Here is a 25,326-nt window from a genome sequence, read left to right as displayed (position 1 = left end):
TTGAAAGTTCACCTGTCCTGCTCTTTTTATTGAAAAGAGTTGCCACAGGGGTTAAGGAAAATTGCTCTTTGGATGTCTCATTTTTCATCCTGATAACTACATTTTTTTAACTACATTTTACTTTGTGAGTGTTTTATTAGTTACCTAATCTAAATATTAAAATAGGATAGAAACACTATATTAGCTTATAACTGAGGCGAATTAGTTTTAAATGATTCATTTTAAATCAACTTTATCAAGGTATAATTTACATATAAAAATACACCTATTTACATACAGTAGAACATACCCATTTTAAATGTATAGTCCTGTGTGAACTTATCCCCTTACATCTTGGTTCATCATGCTTGCATCCTTTGACATTATCAGCCAATGTCCGTTCAGGTCGATTTTGATCCATTAGCAGTTATACTGTGCCATATTAGGAGTACTTAGAAAGGCTTTATTGGTGTGTGGGTTTGTTTGTATTTATCAACTAAACAGTCCTAGACTTTTATGTGTTTTTATTCTTATATTTGTGTCACTCAGACACCAGCCATCTAGGTAGCCTCAATTCTCATAGTCCCACCAGATGCTTTGACTTCTAATATTAAAAAAGGTTGGTTTGAGACCTCATTCTAAATATTGTGTGGGAAGTCCAGCGACCTCCTTAAGAACGTGGCTTACATTTTCAAGAGAGCTTCTCCCTTTGATATTCTGTTCCTTCCAAACTCATGTTCTTATATATCCCTTCTAGAAAGGAGAGATTGGCTCAAGCATTATCTCTTTCCCTTCAGTTCACCAAAGCACCAGTAATACAAGATGACTGTATGTTAGTAGCAGACTTATATGGAGGATTTGGTGGTCAAATACTACACAGCACTGTAAGCAGCTTAACTAGCAGCCATGGGCAAGTCTCATGACTATTGACATCATTGGAAATGTTACATATCATACAAATGTTAGATAGAAGTAGTTATGTAACTTCTCTGTTTTCATATTGTTTTTTGGCAGCCTGGAGGAAATCTCACGAGTTTTCTCACAGAATGAAGTAGAGTTGAAGGTGAAGGAGAATAATAAGCCTTATTTTATTGTTTTGGGTAGAGGAATAAAATCAGTAAATAACAGTATTTTTTAAATTTAGCAAACCTTGTGATATAACTTGATAAATGTTGACAACCTAGTAAATCCAACCATCTTCTGGTAATGCTATGAAAGGCATTTTTGACAGAAAGAAAGAGTTTTTGACAGAAAGAAAAAAAGGAGGAGTGGATTTTTAAGATCTGTAGGAGGCCAGTGGAGCCAAGTAGGAAAAAAAAAGGAAAACAAACCTGTTGCCCCCGAGTCAATTCCGACTCATAGCCATCCTGGAGGACAGAGTAGAACTGCCCATGGGGTTTCCAAGGAGTGGCTGGTGGATTCGAACTGCTGACCTTTTGGTTAGCTGCTGAGGTCTTAACCACTGTACCACCAGGACTTTCCAAGTAGCAAAAGGGAGTTTTAATCAAGAGAGTATAATTCTTTCTGAACTTTGAGTTACTTCAAATTCCTGCACACAAAGGACTTTTAAAGAGGACCAGATGAATTTTAAGAATCTTATGTTTCCTTGCGTTGCCTTCCTTCTTTGAAGCATTCTAAATCATAGAGGGACAGAGCCACTCTAATGTCTCCTTGGGGTATACTATCCTTAAACAACCTTAAATATGGGTATTTGTATTGTGGTTTTTTTGTTTGTTTGTTTCTTTGCTTTGTTTTCTTTTGTATCCTTTGTGTACTAAGAAAAATTTTTTTTAATAATTATGGTAAGAAACTCATTTTTCTGTTAAGCTGCAGTGAAACAGTAAATGTTGTCCAAACAGAAGGATGACCCTGGTCAGCAGGATCTAAGTTTTGAATTGGTGATCCAGTCCAGGTAAAACATTTGTACTAGATCTTCGGCTCTTGCTGAGCACATTTTAACATCAGTCATACCTTCATTTCTCCCTTGCAATCTTGCCGTCTAGGGTGGAATCAGTCCTTGATCAGGTGGTCACCTAAATATGTAAAGGTGTAACTTTAGATAAGGCTCTGAAGACAAGTTGTGCTAAGAGCATGTGAGGGCTTTCAGTCCTAGTCAAGGGGCTCTGGGAAGGCTCCTGATGAGGTGAGGAGTGAGCCAAGAGCTGAGGGATAATGCAGAGTGTGGGACAAGGGAGGGGAAAACTTTTTAGGAGCAAAAAGACCAGGGCAAGGATGGCTGGTGCTCTGCAAGCAAGGGAGAGCCTAGCGAGATGAGGCTGGAGAGAGGCTAGCTGGGGTCAGTGGGACTGCCCTTGTCAACCATGGGAAGGCGTTTTGCTGTCTTCCTTAGGTCAGTGAAGAGTTTTAACGGGAGTGGTGGCGAATGAAATCAGATTTGCATTTCAAAACAAAGGCCCTGGTTGCCCAGTGGTGAACATATTGAAAGGTAGGCAGGCTAGACAGTACTCCAGGTGAAGGTGCTAAGGGCTTGAACTGGGATGGGATGGCAATGCTCAGGAGAGAAGAGCAGCGGGCTGATTTGAAAAAGATTTAGGAAACAGAAAGCAATAGGACTCAGTCATAGACTGGATGGCTTTGGGGTGCAGATGAGGGAGGTAGCAAGAGAGATCTTAAATGTTTGGCTTTCGTAACTGGGGATTTCATTCCCTGAGATACAGGCACAGGCAACAGGAGGACCAGGTTGAGTGGGGGCAGATAAGGGTGTTCTATCTAAATTTTGTATTTAGGTATTCTATCTAAATATTGTGTGCCCATTCATTTTCATTTTACATCTCAATAAGGGATTTATGGAGGGCAAATCCAGCCCAAGGGGTGGAAGAAAATTTATGACTGTAATGGAAACAAATGAGAACCTAGAGTTTGTTATGTAGGAATTTTATCACTGACTTGGCTTGAAAGGCATTCGTTTTATATATGAAGCTGTTTTCTTTGTGAGACCCTTCTCTCTCATCCTCCTTTTTTGGTTACATGTTGCCACATGTTCTTGATTATATGTTAATATTTTCATAACACCGTCCTCTGTTCAGAGGCTGAGCATGAAGTAGATACTTTATGAATTTTCCTTGTAATACTTTCTAAAATGTGTGATTTTTCGTAACGTACTCTCAGTTTACAAATTATTTCAAATTATGAACAGTTTAGAGTTCACAGCAGTATTTCCTGTGACAATATTTCGGTAAAACGAACCTTTGTAGCACTTTTGCTTCCTATTGGTATAGACTTAGCATGACTCTGCTAAATTGTTTTGGCTGAATGAAAAGCATTCCTAAATTTTTAACAAAATAAGTAAATATAATGTTTTTATATATCTTTTGGTATATTTCACTGTATAATATTTTAATGGAGCCATATTACAAAAGTTATTATAAAATTAATCAGTGTTTTATGAAAATGAGATGAGTGTAGAAATTTTAGTGCCATGATTAATAGCTTTAATAGTTTTTGGAGAATTAATCTTTTAATCATCTCATTTTCATTTAAAAATGGTTTCACAAAATATTAGTCTTTCCAGTAAAGGTTTTTCTTCCTGATCTCCTCAACAAGTGACCAGTCTCTCTTTTTCAAGGAGGAACGTTTATAGTGGAATACCCCCAAAACAGTTAAAATGAATAAACTAGACCAGGGCTTTGCAGTCTTAACACTTTGGCACTTGGGGCCAGATAATTCTTTGTGGTAGGGGGTGTCGTATGCATTGTAGGATGTTCAGCAGCATTGCTGCCCTCTACCCCCTCTCTCCCCAGTTGTGACAACCAAAAGTGTCTCCAGATATTGCCAAAGGTCCCCTGCAGGGCAAAATTGCTCTTGGTTGAGAACCACTGAACTACATTTATATATTTCAATCTCAGATACACAATACTGTATTAAAAAAAAAAGATGCATTCCATAACATGCCAGTTACATGATTTTTAATATACAAAATAATAGTAAATTGTTTATGGATAAAGTCATTTGTGTCTGGGAATGATGCACGCCAGCTTCAGGAGAGCAGTTACATCTGGGGAGAGAGGGAATGGGAATGAATGAAGGTGGTGGATTTTAGCCATGTTTATAACATTTTACCTTTGAGAGAGAGAGAGAGAGATCGATCAACTGTTAAATCTGAAAGGGCTGTGCATTTTTTCTATGTATTAGTGTGGTAAACTTTTGAACTCCAGTGGCATACAATATTATAGTCATTTTATACTTCCTTGCTTACTGCCATACATTATTATAACCAGGCTGTAAGTTTCTGTGTATATGAGATACTTTTAGTTACTCATGTCAAATACAGAATGTAACTTACAGAGAGTGGGGGCCCAGTAAACATTTGTCAGTTGACTGGAATGCCCCCCTTCTTTGCTGCAGGTTGTCTCTTTCCTCAAGTAGTTAATATGACTTTTAGTATTGGCAAACTGTGGTACTTTGCAAGTAATACATATACAAGTCAAGATCTCAGAGATTTCTTGGCAAAATCTAAGTTTTATTGTTGTGTATCGTGGACAATATTTTGTATTTCTCTGATATTTGACAAAATGCTTTTGTCTTGAGTATTTTTAAGAAGTATTATAGATAGATCAGGTATTCGCTTGAATTTATTTACTCCCGCTTGATAATGTTATTCATAATGTAAAAACAACTTTAGTTTCAGTCTAAGGTATGTTGTAAGGTTTTTACGAAATGAAAGTCAGAATAAAGATAAAAGAAATGGTCATTTAGGTGGAAATAATTAAATTATTTGCATATACTTTCAGTGTATAAATATTATAGCAGAAATTATTAGAAAATTATTTGAAATTTTTGTTAGTGCTAACATTTATTTTTGAGAAAAACACAAATGATGATCCATCCCTCTCCCATTTTGTGCTGTTTCAGAGTCTATTTTTCCACGGCAAAACTTACATATATTGTTTGCAAGGACAGTATCATATGGTTGTGGTTGAGAAATGGCCTCCAGAATCAGTCTTCCTGGGATTAGAAATATCAGCCATACTGCATTATAGCTGTATGATCTTGGCGCAAATTATGGAACCTTGTTAAAAACTTAGTATTGTCATCTCTAAAATGAGCGTGATGATAATATCCTCTTCAGAGTGTTAATTTGAAGATTAAATGAAATAATACATGGAAAGCACTAGGCATGGGGCCTGGCACAAAAGTACCCAGAGCAATAACCTAAAACAAAGTATGCTTTTCCAGGTGCCATACTTTTCAGGTGCTATGCTGTTGCTCGTTGGAAACCCCAGGTTCTGCTCAGCATGACTCACCTCGGTCAATAAACAAGAGACCAAGGTGGAAGAGTAGAAAGGCACCTTTATTTCACTGTGCAAGGAAAGCAGTCAGGGCTGCTGCCACCAAGACTGCTCAGCGAGGGTGAGGGGGAAGGTTACTGTTACGGGGTTTACGAATAGAAAGTTCGTACAAGTTACACCAGCAACATTCTTAATCATACTACACAGGCGCGATGGAATTTACATATAACTGCATGCATCGCATCTTCAGAAAAAGGCTGGTAAATTCCACCCATAGGTTGGGAGGTTATTATGCATGAGGTATTTAATGAGCTAAAAGGTTATCCTGAATGTCAACATGGAGCCTGAACCGGTTTTCGCCAGTTTCCTCTAGTTTGGGGGCAGCAGTTAAGCAAAAGAACCAGGATTCTAATGCAAAGCTAAGCTAAGCTAAATGCAGCTAAGCTGCTTGAGGCAGTGGAATTTTCCATAGCCTGGGGACCTCTGTCTTAATACCAGCCTGTAAAGTGGCAGTGTTGGTGTTTGTAGGGTTTTGCTCCTGCTGAAATCATAACCCAGTCTGTCAGTATGTGAAAGCAATGAGACACTTGGGATGTTTGCATATAAAATGGAAATGCAAATACCTAAAGTACTTTAGTGGTCAAGTTGTATTCCCTGCTATTTGGATGAAGAAATAAAGAATTTCTTCCAAGGAAGGGCTTCCTCTGAGAGTTAATTAGAGAACGAATTGTAGAGTATAACCTTTGGAGTGGTTTAATTACATGAATTTCCAGTTGCTGTCAAGTTGACTCTGACTCATGGCTATCCTGTGTGTGTCAGAGTAAAACAGCTCCATAGAGTTTTCAGTGGCTAATTTTTCTGCAGTAGATCACCAGGCCTTTCTTCTGACCTCCAGCCTTTTTGTTAGTAGCCCAGCATGTTAACCACTTGTACCACTCAAGGACTTCAAATTCATGAATAGTAGAATGCAATCAATATTTCTTTTTAGTTCTGTTCCATAATGCATGTTGGATATTTGAAATTACAGAGGAAAACATTTAAAACAATGACTCCTCCTATTTCCTTAAAGAATGCACTGTTCTGGAGCATGATGAAAGCAAGTTATGTAACTGCATTTTAAAATAACTTAGTAAATTTTATGAGTTAATACTAACTAGTTGCTTTGCCGAAATCTTAAGTAAGGGACAATTAATACTGGGAATAAGCCCGGGATTTGGGAGCTTTAGACAATCAGTTACAGGAGTGAGTTTGTGATTACATGTCTCTGTGTCCAATGTGGTTATTCAGTGATTGAGGCATGATTTTGATGGAGTGGAGATCTTGAGAATACTGGAGGAAATACAGATCCTCCAAATATTTTTCTACTTGTTACTACTCATAAAATTTTATTTTTCATTCCTTTCCAATTTTTTTTTTCAGCTAGGGAATTTATTCTGGGAAATGTTAATAAATGCCTTGATATAGCTTGTTCACTGGTGGATATAGCAGTACAATTCGGGAACCTCACCCAAAAATATCTTTCTTTTGGCTCTTCAAAGCACTATAATTACAATTTTGAGGTAGAATTAAAGGTGAGGTATGGAATTATCATTAATGGATTATTTATCTCTTTCTTTATTGTTTAAAATGTCAGCCTTTTTTAACTACCTCATTGCTTAAGCAAAGTACGACACAGAAACAAGTAGCAAATTATGCCTATCTTGCCAACTGCAGCTGGTGACATTCTGTCGCAGACGTTGTGGGGGCAATGGCATGCTTTTGTGAATAAATTAAATTTCAAACACAAAGTCTTCCAAGTTATTTTTCACATACTTTTTCTTCCTTGTCTACAAAATCTCAGGATGGTGTAATACGAAGTGTAAAGCTTGGTGTAGAACCTCCTACCTGTCCATTAACCAAAAACCAAACCCAGTGCCGTCGAGTTGATTCCGACTCATAGCGACCCTATAGGACAGAGTAGAACTCTCCCATAGAGTTTCCAAGGAGCGCCGGGTGGATTCAGACTGCCAACCATTTGGTTAACAGCCATAGCACTTAACCACTACGCCACCAGGGTTTCCACCTCTCCATTAAATACCAATAAAACCAAAAAGCAAACCCACTGCCGTCAAGTCGATTCTGACTCATAGCAACCCTATGGGACAGAGTAGAATGGCCCCATAGAGTTTCCAAGGAGCACCTGGTGGATTCAAACTACTGACCTATTGGTTAGCAGCCATAACACTTAACCCTGCTCCACCAGAGTGTTCACTATTAAGTACCCATAAAGATATTTAAAAACAAAAACTTCTAACACTTCTGTAAATTAAGAAACTAGACATCAAAGATTGTTGGCAAAGTCCGAGGAGAATTCGTCTCATTGATAGGGATGGACTGAAAAGCGTAGTCTTGAACTTCATACTATTTATTCTACTTTCTGAACGTGAATAGGGCAGAATATCCCAAAGATAGTAGGAGAAGACTTGGACCATCCCTGCAGGGTCTGAAAAACAGGCAGCCACCTCACTGTGGTAACTATCCTCTGGCTCTGCCGGAGCTGGAATTCTCTCTGTCCCCCCCCAGCCCCTGTGTTTCCACATCTTTGCTGTGCTTGAGCCCATCGTTGCAGCCACTGTGTCAATCCATCTCATTCAGGGTTTTCCTCTCTTTCGATAACCCTCTACTTTACAAAGCATGATGTTCTCCAGGGACTGGTCCCTCCTGATAAAGTGTCCAAAATATGTGACACGAAGTCTTGCCATCCTCACCTCTAAGGAGCATCCCGGCTGTACTTCTTCCAGGACAGATTTGTTTGATCTTCTGGCAGACCATGGTACCGTCAATATTCTTCTCCAACACCATGATTCAAAGGCATCAGTTCTTCTGTCTTCCTTATTTATTGTCCAGCTTTCACATGTGTATGAGGTGATTGAAAATACCTTGGCTTCGGTCAGGGGCACCTTAGTCTTCAAGGTGACATCTTTGCTTTTAACACTTGAAAGAAGTCTTTTGCAGCAGATTTGGCCAGTGCAGTATGTCGTTTCTTGACCGCTGCTTCCATGGGCATTGATTGTGGATCCAAGTAAAATGAAACCTTTGACAACTTCAATCTTTGCTCCGTTTATCACGATGTTGCTTATTGGTCCAGTTGTGAGGATTTTTGTTTTTTTTTTTATGTTGAGGCATAATCCACACTGAAGGCTGTAGTCTTTGATCTTCATCAGTAAGTATTTCAAGTCCTCTTCGCTGTCAGCAAGCAAGGTTTTGTCATCTGCATATTGCAGGTTGTTAATGAATCTTCGTCCAATCCCGATGCCCCGTTCTTCTTCATATAGTCCAGCTTTTCAGATTACTTGCTCAGCAGACAGATTGAATAAGTACAGTGAAAGGATACAACCCTGACACACACCTTTCCTGATTTTAAACCATGCAGTATCCCCTTGTTTTATTCAAATGGCTGCCTCTTGATGTATTTACAGGGTCTACATGAGGACAATTAAGTTTTCTGAAATTCCCATTCTTTGCAGTGTTATCCATAATTTGTTATGATTCACACAGCTGAATAAAACACAGGTAAACGTGTTTCTGGTATTCTCTGCTTTCAGCCAGGATCCGTCTGACCTCAACAGTGATATCCCTTGTTCTACGCCTTCTGAATCCAGCTTGAATTTCTGGCAGTTCCCTGTCAATGAACTGTTGCAACCACTTTTGAATTATCTTCAGCAAAATTTTACTTGAATGTGATATTAATGGTATTATTTGATAATTTCACATTCTGTTGGATCACATTTCTTTGGAAAGGGCAGAAATATGGATCTCTTCCAGTTGATTGGCCAGATAACTGTCTTCCTAATTTCTTGGCATGGAGGAATGAGCACCTCCAGTACTGCATCTGTTTGTTGAAATGTCTCAGTTGACATTCCATCAATTCCTGGAGCCTTTTTTTCTGCCAGTGCTTTCAATCCAGCTTGGACTTCATCCTTCAGTACCATCAGTTCCTGATCATATGCTGCCTCCCGAAATGACTGAACGTCAACCAGTTCTTTTTGGTACAGTGACTCTGTATTCTTTCCATCTTCTTTTGATGCTTCCTGCATTGTTTAATAGTTTGTCCATAGAGTCCTTCAATATTACAACTCAAGACTTGAATTTTTTCGTCAGTTTTTTCAGCTTTAGAAATACCAAGCGTGTTCTTCCCTTTTGGTTTTCTAACTCCAGGTCTTAACACATTTCATTATAATACCTTACTTTGTCTTCTCGAGCCATCCTTTGAAATCTTCCTTTCAGCTCTTTAACTTCATCATTTTTCCTTTCACTTTAGCTGTTCCACATTCAAGAGCAATTTTCAGAGTCTTTCTCCTTTTTTTATACAGTTATCAAAATATTTTAAGTAAGTTTATTAATAATCTCTAGCAGCAGGTATAATAACTACTGTAATTTCATAAAAGCGATGAGTGTAAATGATATTTTGAGAAATTTGTGACAATTGTAATGTGATTTTTAAATATATATATTTTTTAGATTCTATTTTTTTTATTGTGCTTTAGATGAAGGTTTTCGGAGCACATTAGTTTCTCATTAAACAATACACATATTGTTTTGTGACATTGGTTGCCAACCCCACGACGTGTCAACACTCTCCCGTTTTCCATCTTGGGTTCCCCCATTACCAGCTTTCCTGCCCTACCGTGCCTTCTCGTCCTTGGCCCTGGGCTGGTGTGCCCACTTAGTCTTGTTTTGTTTTATGGGCCTGTCTAATGTTTGGCTGAAGGGTGAACCTCAGGAGTGACTTCAGTACTGAGTTAAAAAGGTATCCGGGGGCCATACTCTTGGGGTTTCTCCAGTCTCCGTCAGATCATTAAGTTTGGTCTTTTTTTGTGTGAGTTAGAATTTTGTTCTAAATTTTTCTTCAGCTCTGTCCAGGACTCTCCATTGTGATTCCTGTCAGAGCAGTTGGTGGTGGTAGCAGGGCACCTTCTAGTTGTGCTGGACTCAGTCTGGTGGAGGCTGTGGTAGTTGTGGTCCATTAGTCCTTCAGACTAATCTTTCCTTTGTGTCTTTGGTTTTCTTCATTCTCCCTTGCTCCAGATGGGGTGAGACTAGTGGAGTATCTTAGATGGCCACTCAAAAGCTTTTAAGACCCTAGACGCTACTCACCAAAGTAGGATGTAGAACATTTTCTGTATAAACTATTTATGCCAATTGAGCTAGATGTCTCCTGGGACCGTGGTCCCCAGCCCTCAGCCCACTAATTTAGTCCCTCAGGGAGTCTGGATGTATGAAGATTCCATGACCTTGTATTGGTCAAGTTTTGCTGACTTCCCCAGTATTATATACTGTCTTACCTTTCACCAAAGTTACCACTTACCTATTGTCTAGTTAGTGTTTTTCCCTCCTCATCCCTCCCCTCCCTCATAACCATCAAAGATTGTTTCTTTCTGTGTGTAAAGAGTTTTTATAATAGTGGTTTCATACAGTGTTTGTTCATTTATGATTGACTTATTTCACTCAGCATAAAGCCCTCCAGATTCTATGTTGTGATGTTTCGCAGAATCATTGTTGTTCTTTATCATTGTGTAGTATACCACTGTGTGTGTGTACTATAGTTTGTTTATCCATTCATCTGCTGATGGGCACTTAGGTTGTTTCTATCTTTTTGCTATTGTGAATAATGCTGCAATGAACATGGGTGTGCATTCAGAGTCTCTTCGGACATCCATTTTAGTCTTTTCTTTCTTTCTTGTCTTTTTAACAACCTTTTGCTTTCTTCATGTATGATGTCCTTGATTTCTTCCTACATCTCATCTAGCCTTCGATCATTAATGTTTAATGCATCAAATCTATTCTTGAGGTGATCTCTGAATTCAGGTGGGATATACTCAAGGTCATGCTCTGGCTCTCGTGGACTTGTTTTAATCTTCTTTAGCTTAAACTTGAACTTGCATATGAGCAGTTGATGGTACATTTTACAGTGGCCTCTTTTTTTTCTGGCCTTAGTTCTGACTGATGATATCGAGCTTCTCCATCATCTCATTCCACAGATGTAGTCAACTTGATGCCCGCGTAATCCATCCGAGGAGGTTTATGTGTATAGTCGTCATTTATGCTGTTGAAAAAAGGTGTTTGCAGTAAAGAAGTTGTTGGTCTTGCAATATTCTATCAGGCGATCTCCAGCGTGGATTCTAACACCAAGGCCCTATTTTCTGACTACTGATCCTTCCTCTTTGTTTCCAACTTCTGCATTCCAATCTCTGGTAATATCAATGCAACTTGATTGCGTGTTCGATCAACTTCAGACTCCAGAATTTGGTAAAAACCTTCAATTTCTTCGTCTTTAGCTTTAGCGGTTGGTGTGTAAATTTGAATAATAGTTGTATTAACTGGTATTCCTGGTAGGCGTATGGATATTATCCTATCACTGACAGTGTTGTATAGATCTTGAAATGTTTTTTTTGACAATGAATGTGACACCTTTCCTCTTTAGTTTGGCATTCCCAGCATAGTAGACCATATGATTTTTCTATTCACAATGGCCAGTACCAGCCCATTTCAGCTCACTAATGCCTAGGATATTAATCTTTATGCATTCTTTTTCATTTTTTGACAACTTCTAATTTTCCTAGGTTCGTGCTTCATACGTTCCATGCTCTGATTACTCATGGATGTTTTCAGTTGCTTTTTCTCATTTTGAGTCGTGCCACATCTGCAAAGGAAGGTCCCTAAAGCTTTACTCAATCCATGCTATTAAGGTTGACTCTACTTTGAGGCAGCTCTTCCCCAGTCCTGTTTTGAGTGCCATCAAACCTGAGGGCCTCATCTTCCAGCACTATATCAGACAATGTTCTCCTGCTATTCGGGAGATTTTCACTGGCCAATTTTTTCAGAAGTAGATCGCCAGGTCCTTCTTCCTTGTTTGGCTTAATCTGGAATCTCTCTTGAAACCTGTCCACCACAGGTGAGCCTGCTGGTATTTGCAATAATGGTCGCATAGCTTCCAGCATCACAGCAATAAGCAAGTCACCACAGTACAACAACCTGACAGGCGAGTGGTGGTTCCAGAGACCAAAACTCCCCAAGTATAATAAGGAAAGTAGGAACTAGGGGTTGGAAAAGTGTGTTGCATTCCAGGATTGTTAGTCACCTGTGGAAACGTGTGACAAACGAGTAGTGGAACAGGATGTACTAGGGAATGTAGTCCCAAGTGCGGTACAGTCAAAAGCAAGCAGCATGTGGCGCCCTGAGTTATTCAGAGAATCCTGCCCAGGTGATCCAGCCTTGCACCAGCCAACCCCAAGAAGGTTTGCTGGGAATCAAAGTTTTCAGCTTGGGATTGGGTACATCAATCTATCTGTGAAGTTCAGGTGGCTTAGACATCCAACTACCCTTTTTGCTGCCATGCCTGGTAGATCTCTTCCCATCTTAGTAAGGATGAGTTAAAAAAAGAAAAAACTGTTGCCTTTGCATCATTTCCAAGTCATAGTGACCCTATAGGACAGAGTAGAACTGCCCATAGGGTTTCCAAGGAGTGGCTGATGGGTTTGAACTGCCGACCTTTTGGTTAGCAGCCGTAGCCCTTAAACACTGTGCCAGCTCCATGAAAAGCCTGTTCCTTGGAAGATTCTGATGTAAGACATAGTTCTGAAAATAATTTTTTGTAACATGCAGATGAAGGTATGACATCTTCTTAATCTCCTGAAGGAAGACCAGGAGGATATGATCTCTGTAGAGAGAATAAGCTGAAACAAGCCCCCCCTCAAAAGCCTGCTGAGACAAGGAAAGAGTGTAAAGAAACCTAAAATAGAGGAAGTAAAGAACAAAGTTGATACAGCAATTTTGAATCATTCACTCATAAAACATGCATTCATTAGATGTTGATTAAAGACCTACTATAGCCTGCTATTCTAGGCATTGATGATTCAGTGGTGAATAAAACATAAAGCAATTATGAAAGATCTAACCTAAAAGTTATATGGTTTCTAATAGAAAATATTAGAAAAATAGAAGTAGAAACAACATTTAAGGTTGGTAGAAGAAAACTTTTGATTTCATTGATCTCCAGGTAATATTAGTTCAACAGGTTCAACTTGTAGATATATTTTATTGATTTTTTTTTTAAAACAGTTTTTGGTTTACAGAAAAATTGTACAAAAAGTACAGAGATGTCCTATATACCCTCTCCCCTCAACACAGACTTTTTCTCCTATTATTAACACCTGCATTCCTGTGGTACATTTATTGTAATTGATGAACCAATATTGATAAATTATTATTAACTAAAGCCTATGGTTTACAGTAGGGTTCACACTTTGTGTTTTATAGTTTTATGGGTTTTGACAAATGCATAATGTTGTGTGTCTACCATCAAAATAGTTTCACTGCCCTAAAAAATCCTCTGTGTTCATCCCATTCTTCCCCTCCACCCCCCTACCCCCAGGACCCCTGGAAACCACTGATCTTTTTACTGCCTTTATGGTTTTGCCTATTCTGATAATTTCTAATTTTTATTTCAAGGAAAAAGAAAAGTCCTAACATCATCTAGACAAAGAATTTAATTGGAACAAAAACTAGATTGGCCTCAGACTTCTCTTCTACAACACTAAATATCAGAAGACTATCAGGGCATTGTTGGCCTCAGCAATGCCCTGATAGTCTTCTTTGAAGACCCTTAATTTTCTTCTTGGAAAGTTATCTTAGTATACACAGGTGTTGTTAGAATAAGACACTTTACTCCTGTCTGCTGGAAAGTTGCTTTAATAAACATATAAATCTACAATGTCTGTGATGTGAATGAACGGCATTTTCCAGGGTTTTTCAGTGCACACAGCCTTACACAGTGATCCTGACTGAAGATGGTAGAGAATATAAGATTGCCTTCCCAAGAATTCTGTGCTTGCCAAGTTGCCATTCATGTGTGATGGTATTTAGATTTGCAAAGACTTGGAAAATAGTGTACTTCCTCAGAAAACCGTTCAAAGGTGCACTCTTGGCGGAGCAAAAGATTAGTGCAAATCAAACATTCAAATATGTGAAACTATAGTAAAAAAGAACTGGTGGTAAACAATGAAACCAATTAATTATGTAGAGAAATGTAGATTAAATATAATAGTTCATGTGTGTAATATTACAAATAAAATATAAAAGCCAAAACTTAGTCTCAAAAATGAATTTAACAAAGTGGTGTAAGAAGAATCAAGGTCTGTAATCCCAGATTAATTTAAAACAGTTTAAAGTCACAGTCATTTAAACTGATTCTGGCATAAGAATCAACAGAGAGATTAATAGAATTGAATAGAAAGGTCCAATTGAAAAATCTAGAGTATATATAAGATGCTAGTATATAACAAAGAAAGAATTAAAAATCCATGGTGAAGGGCATTGGGAAAATTGCTTCAGTATTTAGGAATTATATTAAACTTAGATTCCCTCACAGCATAATATAAAAAAAATTTTTTTTGTAATATATTAAAAATAAATTACAAATGGATAAAGACTTATGGAAAGAAATTAAATCATTAAATATTAAGACTCATAAATGTTATACTCGGTTAAAGAAAGGACTCTGAGCAGTGTATATAATACAAAGCATGTATCAATCAACTGTGTAATAAGTTATATTCAGCAACAAAACCATAAATCATTCAATGACCACGCAATTTGGGGAGAATATTTGTAACAAAATTGGGCAACAGGTTCACATCCATGAATCAGTAAGAAAAATATTAACCTTAGTAGATTTCATTTTTACTTACCAGTTGATAGAAGAAAACTTCTCTGATCTCTTTGAATTCCAAAGATTTTTTTAAAAATGATTATTATAACCATTACACTAAGTTGGTAATGGTTGCAGGGTGGGTGTTCTCATGTACTGCTGAAGGAAAGTACGAAATGATACATTTTTGTTTATCAGTTTGGCATTATGTATTAAGAGCCTTAAATGTTCATACGCTTTGGCCAAATTATATCCCTTACAGAGTTTACTCTACGGAAGTAAAGATGCAGATGTTGAAATATGTTCATTGGTAGACTGGTTAGATAACCATTAAAGTGGTGTTTTTAAAAATTATTTAAAGACAGATCAAAATGTTCATTATATAATATCAAGTGAAAGAGAAGCAGCACACAACACAGTATACAATATTATTCAATTTCAGAAAAATTTACTGGAAGGAAATATGCCAAAATGTTAGCAAAGTTTGTGTGAACAATTTTTGTTTTCTTCTTTATAATCCTTTTACACTCTTTGTACTCTTGATATTCTTTTTTCTTTATACTGTTTTTATATTTTCTGTAATGAGAATTATTTTTATAAGCAGTAAAGTGAAATGTTAAATTCTTTCTGGCGTCTTATCTTTTGCTCTTAATTGCATGTGTTTTCCCCCAAACATTGTATTGGTTTTATGTAAAAAACTTCATCTATTTGGCTTCACTCTTTAAGTTATTGAAGCATTAAAAAAAAAACCCAAACCTGCTGCCCTCAAGTCAATTCCGACTCATAGTGACCCTATAGTACAGAGTAGAACTGCCCCATAGAATTTTCAGGGAGCGCCTGGTGGATTTGAACTGCCGACCTTTTGGTTAGCAGCCATAGCACTTAACCACTATGCCACCAGGTTTTCTTATTAAAGCATATCGAATATAAATGTGTGTGTGTTGTGTGTTTTGAAGAAAGAGGATTTCCATGGTATTGGTGAAAAGGATAGAAACAATAATAAACATTTCGTTTTATTTGAATGCCTTTCCGTCAACTGTTTTATACAATAGATTTTATTTGTTGTTGTTGTTAGGTGCCACTGAGTTGGTTCTGACTCATATTGACCTATGTACAACAGAACAAAACATTGCCCAGTCCTGTGCCATCCTCACAATCTTTGCTGTGTTTGAGCCCATTGTTGCAGCCACTGTGTCAGTCCATTTCATTGAGGGTCTTCCTCTTTTTCACTGACCTTCTATCTTACAAAGCATAATGCCCTTCTCCAGGGACTGGTCCCTCCTGATAACATGTCCAAAGTACGTGAGATGAAGTCTTGCCATCCTTGCCTCTAAGGAACATTCTGGCTGTACTTCTTCCAAGACAGATTTGTTCATTCTTCTGGCAGTCCATGGTATATTCAGTATTCTTCTCCAGCATCAACATAATAGATTGTATTTGTAAGATACCAAAAGGAAAAAAAAAAACTGATTTCTTTCCTCAAGGTGTTTTAACTTTGCCAGCTATAAGTTGAAATTTGTTATCATATCAGTGGACATTTTTGAAGTAAGCAAGATCTTTATAAAATCAGAAGAAGTTTTAACATCGAGGATGCAATCAAAAATTGTATGTCTAAGTCTTTCAGTTAGAGTGACGTATAGGAGGAAACACTACCTGGAACCGTTTTCGTTTGAGAAGTGAGGAGCTTTACCCCAAAGCTTCTCATGCCCCCTTTCTTTGTGCTGTGAATGGAGTGAGAGGAATTTCCAGATGTGGTTTGTTCTTTCTGTTGTGCCATGAGTAGGATGCTAACCTACTCACGAGAGCCATTTGAAAAGGAGCAGGGTAAGAAAATGCTATCAGTTTGTGGAAGCAAGACCAGCATATCTCGAAGAGTCACCCTTGTACTACCTGTACTAATACTTTAGCAGATAATCCCTCAAATCACTTGGAAATTTCAGTGTTCTTTCTTAGTAATGGAACTTCACTGTGCAGCAGTTACAATATCAGAAAGTACCTGGAAGACTGGGTCTCTTTACTTCAGAAGACCAATGATGAACGAATAAGTTGTACCCCAAAAGTTGTCCGTACCCCACAATTCTATCTATTCCTTCATTGAAAACAAAAACATAGTACCTTTGAGGAGTGTCTTTCTCCTCAATAGCTTTTAGCAATTTTAGATAAAATGTTTCCCCTGTAACATGGATATGGAAGCTGGTGTTTTCATCCTTTTTAATAATGGGCAATTGAGAAACAAAAGTTTTGATTTACAGACGTAGGACTCAAGGTTTGTCTTTCAGCGTAATGATTAAAATGTTTTTTTTTTTTTTTTTGCTTTCATGATTCTCCTCGCTTTTAAAAGGACATGGAAGAAAAGGTTATGTTTTTCATAAGTCGATGATTTGTACCCTGTTGGTTATTGCCTGTTATTATGTTCGTTTTTAAAGTCTTTTGTTTTGATTCAGGGGCAATGTTTTATTAAAAGATTTACTCCTACAGATCTGAAAGTGTACCCACTTAGAGTAAGAAAGAGTAGGCCTGAGTCATTTGGAAGGCGTTCTTTATGACATACATGTTGGCTTTGAAGGTTTTATATTCATTATTTTGCCAAAAGTTTTTTATTCCTTTTGTTGTATGCAGGCCAGACTTGAGTTATTTAGTCTAGTGGTACTTAGTTCTTAGCATTTCCATGTCCTGTCCAGCCCTTATTTTCGTCTCAACCAAAAAATAAAAAAGATTTGTCATGTTTTAGTTGAAAGTAGGATTCTGCTCACAAACTATTCCTGTTAGTTCAGGAGAGATAAAGGACAGGGGGAAGGTGGTGATTGGTATTTGGTGAGCGGATGTTTATCAGACTTTGGCTTTGAAATGACCATCATTAGAGAAGAGCTGGAGACCAACTGGATATGTCTGTTAGGAAAAGAGAAGTGAAGAGAGGCAACTTGGAAGAAGCATTCTGCTGCCAGCAACTACCAAGTATTGTAGAGGCCTTTTCTCTAGTCTTAGATGGCACAGTGGTTAAAGCGATTGATTGATAACCAAAAGGTCGGCAGTTTGAAACCACCAGTGGCTCTGCGGGAGGAAGATGTGGCAGTCTGCTTCTGTAGAGATTTACAGCTTTGGAAACCGTGGGGTCGCTATGAGTCGTAACCGACTCGATGGCAGTGGGTTTTAGAAGCCCAGTCGAAATGTCTCCCTAGGTTTCAGATGGCAGCACAACCGAGGGTCTACTTCAGTCATCCTGGCACTTTTAGGTAGCCTGAAGATGTTGATACATCTCATTCATACATGGTCTTTTATCGTCTCTGCTCTTTGTCACCCACTCCTTCCGCTTTCTTCCTCTCCTTCTGTGACAGTGTTCTCAGGGGAATAAGAAAGAGAATTTTGGAACCAAGATATGAGGGGCTGGGAAAGAGAATGATCTTTGACCCTGGGTTCTTGCTACTCTGCTCCAGAATATACTCCTAAACAATCGAGAATCCCAATTTGAAAAACATTGGAAAAATGACTTTTCTTCTGCCTCTTTCTTTTGCAGGAAACACATGAAATTGTGGCGATCAAGAAATTCAAGGACAGTGAAGGTATATATATATATATTCTTTTTTCCTGTATTTTCATTTTTGTCAGTAAGAGTGTGGAAGAAATGGGATCTAGCTGGTTAGACTGCCATTTCCTAAAATTTTAAAGTCACAATCTCAGCAGGTAAACACAGCTTATTTATTATCATGCTTCCTTTGAAACTTTTAATGCCTTTTATGTGAATCTTTTCATATCTCATGGTGTTAGAAAATTCATCGTGTATTTTAAGGCACAATCAACATTGGAAATTTGCTCCAAAGGCATGTTATCTAAGCTGTTTGTAAACATTGTTAAAGTGAGACAACTGATTTGAAGTAAATACTTGTGTGGGTTCACACAACTAGCAAGTACTGTATGAAAGGTTTCATGTTGGTTACTGTGATCTCTGTGTGAAAGGTTTCATATTGGTTACCGTGACCTCTGCTTCTTAGTCAACATTAGAAATGCAGGGATAGGTGGTACGTATTGAGGGGATGATTTTATATTTAGAATGAGACAGTATTGAGGGGATGATTTTATATTTAGAATAACTCCTTGGGAGAATAAAGGTTTTTTTGAGAAGAAATATACTTGGAGGCTTTGGTCACACATCCAAACCATTTAAAATCGAGTATTAAGATTACCCTATGCTGGGCAAAAAAAACCAAAACCAAGCCTATTGCCATCAAGTCGATTCTGACCCATAGCGACCCTATCGGACAGAGTAGAACTGCCCTATAGAGTTTCCAAGGAGCACCTGGTGGATTCGAACTGCTGACCTTTTAGTTAACAGCTGAACTCTTAAGCACTAAGGCACCAGGTTTTCCATGCTGGGCGAGAAAGTTTAAAAGAAAACATTTCATTAGTTCATTAGGTTTTATATCTGGCTGTTGGCCATCCAGAGAAAGCCAAGCAGAAAAAGTGATCATGAAGACACACATGGCCTTTAAAAAGTTCTAGGCAGCATTTTTCAAATTTTTTTTTTCCAGAGACCCACGTAGCAATATGTTTCACACCCTTACCCGGTATCCAGACACATAATGTACTATATGTAACTGAAGCAAAACTGTCGCAAAACTACTTGATTTCACTAATGTGAGGTTCTTCATTTTTGGTTATGTCCTATTTGTTTTCATATAAATGCCTGTTGTGATCCATTACGTTGATTTCAACACAACTGAGTCACAGCCCACCGTTTGAAGAACAGTGCTATAGGGGTAAGAGGCACCAGCCTAGCGTCATCCTTCTTATCTAATTATAAGTATGAAAGTAGCAGTCGTAGCCTACCTTCATTGGTGGACATTTACAGAGTCCTGTAAGTCATCAGCCTCTATATTTGTGAACAGTTTCATCACCCTCACCCCAGAGACTTAGCAAACATTAAATAGCAAAAAGGATCACAAACAAAAAAGTCCTAGGATAGATCCAATAGTATTTGATGCGGTGCAACTCTGATGTGCTGGTTATGTGGAGCACATGCGTATCAGCTGGAAACTTCAGCAGCCATTGTCTGGGCAGCCTTAAAGGGAAAGCAATAGAAAAATATACTTTTAGCTTGTTCTGGGTAAAAAAAAAAAAAAAAAGAGGCTTCAAATGGTGTACCTGTGGTCTAACAGGAAACAGTAGCCCCAGACCAACCCATTATGAAACCATTGAAAATGAGCTCTTTGAACAGTGACTTTGGGCTGACCACAGGTGGCCAAGAGACAAATGGAGCTCTACTAAAAGGAGTGGTTGCAACAATTGATCAAAGCACAGCCTTCACATATGTGTAAAGGACTTCTGGCTGCGCATTCATTCTGGAAGGCACATCGTCAAACATCAGTGACTTATGATCAAAAATAATCGTTGTCACCACTTTTTTTTTTTTAAGCGGTACAAATCTAGGCCATGTAAGCCTTAGCTTTTTTTTTTTTCCTAAACACCATATCCTTCCATTGTATAAACATGGATCACAATCTTTAGTCAATGCATACCAGTTCTCAGCTTCAATTATATGGTGTTTTTAACTGTCTTATGAGGCCTACAGGGAACCCTGGTGGTGCAGTGGTTAAGCACTTGGCTGCTAACTGAAAAGTCGGCAGTTCGAACCCACTTACCGCTCCTTGGGAGAAAGATGGGGCAGTCTGCTTCTGTAAAACTTTACAGCCTTGGAAGCTCTATGGGGCAGTTCTACTCTCTCCTACAGGGTTGCTATGAGTCGAAATCGACTTGACAGCGACTGGTTATGAGACCCTCAGGGTAGCCGTCAATTCTATTGAATCAATATTCATTGAACCCTGAGCCAGGTAGGAGCTATGAAGAAAAATTAGGTGTGGATAACTTTTCAGGAAGCTTATGGCCCATCAGTAGAATTAAGTCATGTAAATAAATAACTACAAGAGAGAGTAGAAAGCAGTCAGGCATAGAATTTGGTTAATTTTGAGGCAAGAGAGGTTGTTTCTAGCTGGAGCATTAGGTAGTAAATGAATGGCTTGGACATTGCAGAAAACATATGATCTGCCCTAACTCCATTAAACCTACAAGACATTAATCAGCTTTGCCCTCTTCCCTGCCAGACCAATAGTGTATCACATACCCTACAGGCACACAGCCTCATCACCTACCTTGGAGATGTACACCTTTGTTAAAAAAAAAAAACGTTGCCAATGAGTCAGTTCTGACTCATAGTGACCCACTAGGGCAGAGTAGAACTGCCCCATGGGGTTTTGAAGGCTACAGTCTTTAAGGAAGCAGACTCCCACATCTTTCTCCTGTGGAGCTACTGGTGGGTTCGAACTGCCGACCTCATAGTTAGCAACTGAGTGCTTAACCACTGTGTCACCAAGGCTCTCTGTACACCTTTGTAGAAACTCTTAAGCATAGTTTTAGAGGGACACTTCCAAAACATTTCTGTGATATGATCTGAAGACCTACTCATATATTCATATACTTTGTAGTTTCAGTCCTACTGTAGATACACTTTCCTACTGTTTTCAGTTCTCTCTGAGAGGTCTAGTGCCCTCTTTTCCATCTTTACGCTCTTCCTCCTGCCAGGGTAGTATCTTGCTTAATGCGGAGAAAGGGAATGTGTGTAATGAACAACGCTTTTGGAGTGTGACATGTACAAAGATAGCCTAGTACAGGTTAAAATGTCCATTCAAGCCCTATGTAAACCATTTAATTCTGTGTCAGTTTTATCTTAGATTTCAGTCAGGCCAGTTATAACAAACAGAGTTTTGTGAGAACGGTGCCCTTGTTGTCATGTAGTTCTCATTAACCCCTTTAATTAGTTACTCTGTAAAATTATTCTTTGGACATGATAGCGATTTTCCTAAATCCAATGTTTAAAAATCTTTGTGAAGATAATGAAATAATTCTGTAAAAACACTGTTAAGCTGAAAGAGAATCTGAACTTGGTCTGACCCATGTTCAAGCTAATCAAGTATTCTCTCTTTGATGGTATCAAGGGATATTTTGTGAGCGTATATATCGCCCTTTGTTAGTTTTAAAAGATCATGATAATGTACTTTCTTCCGAAATTCATACGTATCCATAAATTTGTGTAAAACAGTTTTGAAACTGTATTTCAGGGTAGACAACGATTTAGTTTGAGAGGTCTTTATTATCTCAGAATAATAAATGACTGTTTAAAATGGAAACCAAAAGTACGTAGCAAATAAAAGGTTAGATTGGATATTTAACTTGGGGAAATGAAATTAAGATTATGAAAATAAGCTTATCTTATAGTTAGCACAGTTTTGGTTATAATAGCAACCATGTTCTATTAGAAGAAAAAATCAAGTGTTATCTTTTGGGAGGAGGGGGATTTTTACAGTAAAACTGTAGGCTAGGCCAGTGAATGACTTTCACAATGAAAAGAGGGTCATTAAAAAGTATATGCAAAAAAATATGCAAAGGCTTGATCAGTTTTTTCTTTATTTTTTTCTATTCCCGTCTTTCTGTTTGGAAGCATCTGTTATGTCTTTTTTCTTGTCAGGTTTTTTATTCTCTAGTTGTTAGCTGGTATAACTCTATCAGATCGTTTATCAGTGTCTTTGCCAATGGTTCTTACTAGGTGAGGATGAAAGCTCGTCTTAAAAGGGAGAAACGTTTGAATGATGACAGATTTTTATCAGAGATTACTGCATTAAGTTTACTTTTCTTGTTATGATAACTTCTGCTGCTTTATATATCTTAAATGTGGACTCTCAGATAATGAGTTCTTAATGATACCCTGAATGACGGTATTATAAATTTGTCTATTAATGTAAATTACCACAGAAAAACATTTACTAATAAACACCTAACCAGCCGAGGAGTCTCCATTGAATTAGTTTTGCTCGGTATTTGGATTTTCCGAGAAGAGGAAAATGACCACAAACCAAAAAGATACTAGAGATTATTTAGTTAAAAGGTACTTTTCAGACTATGTATAATTATATGTTTAGCCTAATTCTCCTACCCTTCCTGTAATTCCAGGGCCCTAGTGGTGCAGTGGTTAAGAGCTTGGCTGCTAACCAAAAGGTTGGCAGTTTGAATCCACCAGCTGCTCCTTGGAAACCCTATGGGCAGTTCTACTCTGTCCTGTAGGGTCGCTATGAGTCGGAATTGCCTCCATGGCAAACGGGGTATGAGTTCTATAATTCCAGTCTTCTACAATGAGATTTGATATTCAGAAGATAATCTCCTGTCACCGTTGCATCATTAGTTCTCTCTCACACACATGTACAAGTGTCTATGTCTTCAATTTATTAAATAATCGAAGAGCACTAATTTAGACTAGATAGCTTTGAACCAGAAAGAGTTAAAAATATTGTCTGTTCAACCTTTACTTTAGGAGAGCTTGTGGTCTAGAATTTATTTTTGACATACATTTGAATCCCTGATGGCAACACCTTTTCCTTCTTTTCAGTCTTTCCCGGAATGTACAAATGATGGGGTGAAGGGGGTTCCTTCCTCCTACTTGTCTCTGGGCCTCGGTACATGGCAAGGAGCCAGACTCTGAGGGTGCTGTGTAGCAACCCACATCTAAAATGGGATCTAGGCTGTGTCTCTGCTTCCACATAAGATAAAATTGCTTTGTATTTTGTATCCTGCTGCTGCTTATGTTTTTTTTTTAATTGTGTGCTTATGTTTTTTATAGATAAATATTTTGAGAGAATGGACATATTTATTCTTCTTAATTATCAGAAAATATTTAATTACTATCTGTTCTTTGTGCAATTTATTTTGTCCTTATTTTTACCCAGACACTAGAAAACTCTATACTGCTCTCTGGATCAGGGGCACTCTGCTCTCTTATTTTGCATAATGGTACAAAACAAGAGCTTGCAACCTTTGGACCTTAAATCAAGAGCCTGGCTTCTCTCTAAGAGGGGCCTTGAAACAAAATTTCCAAGCCTTGGTCAGACAGAGAATTCACTTAACGGAGGTATACTATGCTTGAGCCTTCTGGCTAGTCATGATTTCACCACACCATCTTTTAATGTACAAAACGGAGCTCTTTGAAGTTTCAGGAATTCTGGGATTTGGCGAACATTTTGGGTTTTGCTTTTGTCATACCTTTCATGATTTAATTCCCATTGTGCTTTTACCTGGCCTTCATCTCTGAAGATTTAAGGAGTTTCATCTATTTTAGTATATATGACAACAGCAGCATCATTCAAAAACCACCACCACCACCACCACCCCCCCCCCCGCCCCCTTTCCAGGTCATGTTAATTTCCCTCCTGTTGATATTCCTTCTTCAGTCAGGGCAACCACACTCAAACATGGTACCCCCATGGTTTTGTACAGGAATAGTATACTTGTTCAAGTATACCTGTTTAAAGGTCCTTTTTCATTTTCTTTTTTAGCTGCTTTGGCTACACAGGAATACCAGGTTTATGCTTTCATAAAGTAGGTTACAGCTATTTCTGAATTTTTTTTCCAAGCCCACAGTTCTTTAAAAATAGAGGATCTGCTCATCTTTAGGTTTTCTCTTTTCATCACTTATTTATCTTTGAATTTCTTTTGCTCCTGTGCTCTTTCTCTTAACTTCTTAAAAGTTGTTCTCTTTTACTTTAGTGAATCTCCGTCCTTGATTTGTAGGTGTGTTAACCAGCCTTACTGGCAAGCTGTAGAAGTAGGTCATTTTTGTTTTCTCCTGTACCATTTAGTTACCATTCAATAGGTGATGATAGATAGACATATAGACGTGTGTGTGTGTGTGTGTGTGTGTGTGTGTGTGTGTGTGTGTGCATGGAACCCCTGGTGGCATAGTGGTTAATAGCTACAGCTGCTACACAAAAGGTTGGCGGTTCGAATCCACCTGGCCCTCCTTGTAAACCCTTTGGGGCGGTTCTACTTTGTCCTATAGGGTCACTATGAGTTGGAATTGACTAGACGGCAATGAATTTGGTTTAGTTTTTTTGTATGTGTATATACACATATAACTTTGTAAGAGTTGCTATATGCATTTAGCCAAATACCCAGGTGACAAGGTAGATCAGCATGCACGTAAGCAGGCATTACATCAAATTATAGACTCTTAGAGCTTGAAGGAACCTTCAGCATCATGTAGTATAGACCCACCCCAATTTACAGATGGGGAACCCAGGGCCCCAAGTTACACAGCTAGTGTGTGACTAACTGAGACTAAAACGCAGCCCCCAAGATCTTCATTGAACTCTTCCACCCGTACTGTGCTGCTCTGCTGCTTAGTTAGGCAGTTAAAAAACAAACAAACAAAAAAAAGTTGCTATCGAGTCTATTCTGACTCATAGTGACCCTATAGGACACAGTAGAACTGCCGCGTGGAGTTTCCAAGGCTGTAATCTTCATGGAAGCAGACTGCCACACCTTTCTCCTGCAGAGCGGTTGGTGGGGCTGATTCCTATGAGGCAGAGGTCA

General features: G+C 38.3%; 1 protein-coding gene across 4 annotated transcripts in view; it reads left to right on the top strand.

Moving 5' to 3' along the window:
- Window positions 1-25,326, top strand: part of CDKL5 (cyclin dependent kinase like 5) — a 274,427-nt gene that overhangs the window by 161,649 nt on the left and 87,452 nt on the right. For all 4 annotated transcript variants that reach the window (XM_049873455.1, XM_049873454.1, XM_049873457.1 and 1 more), the window contains exon 4: window positions 18,431-18,476. In XM_049873455.1, coding sequence (XP_049729412.1) covers window positions 18,431-18,476 — 46 coding nt within the window. The remainder of the gene's footprint in view (window positions 1-18,430; window positions 18,477-25,326) is intronic.

This window comes from Elephas maximus, chromosome X (assembly GCF_024166365.1).
Source record: "Elephas maximus indicus isolate mEleMax1 chromosome X, mEleMax1 primary haplotype, whole genome shotgun sequence".
Classification (NCBI taxonomy): Eukaryota; Metazoa; Chordata; class Mammalia; order Proboscidea; family Elephantidae; genus Elephas; species Elephas maximus.
This window is presented reverse-complemented; position numbering and strand designations above follow the sequence as displayed.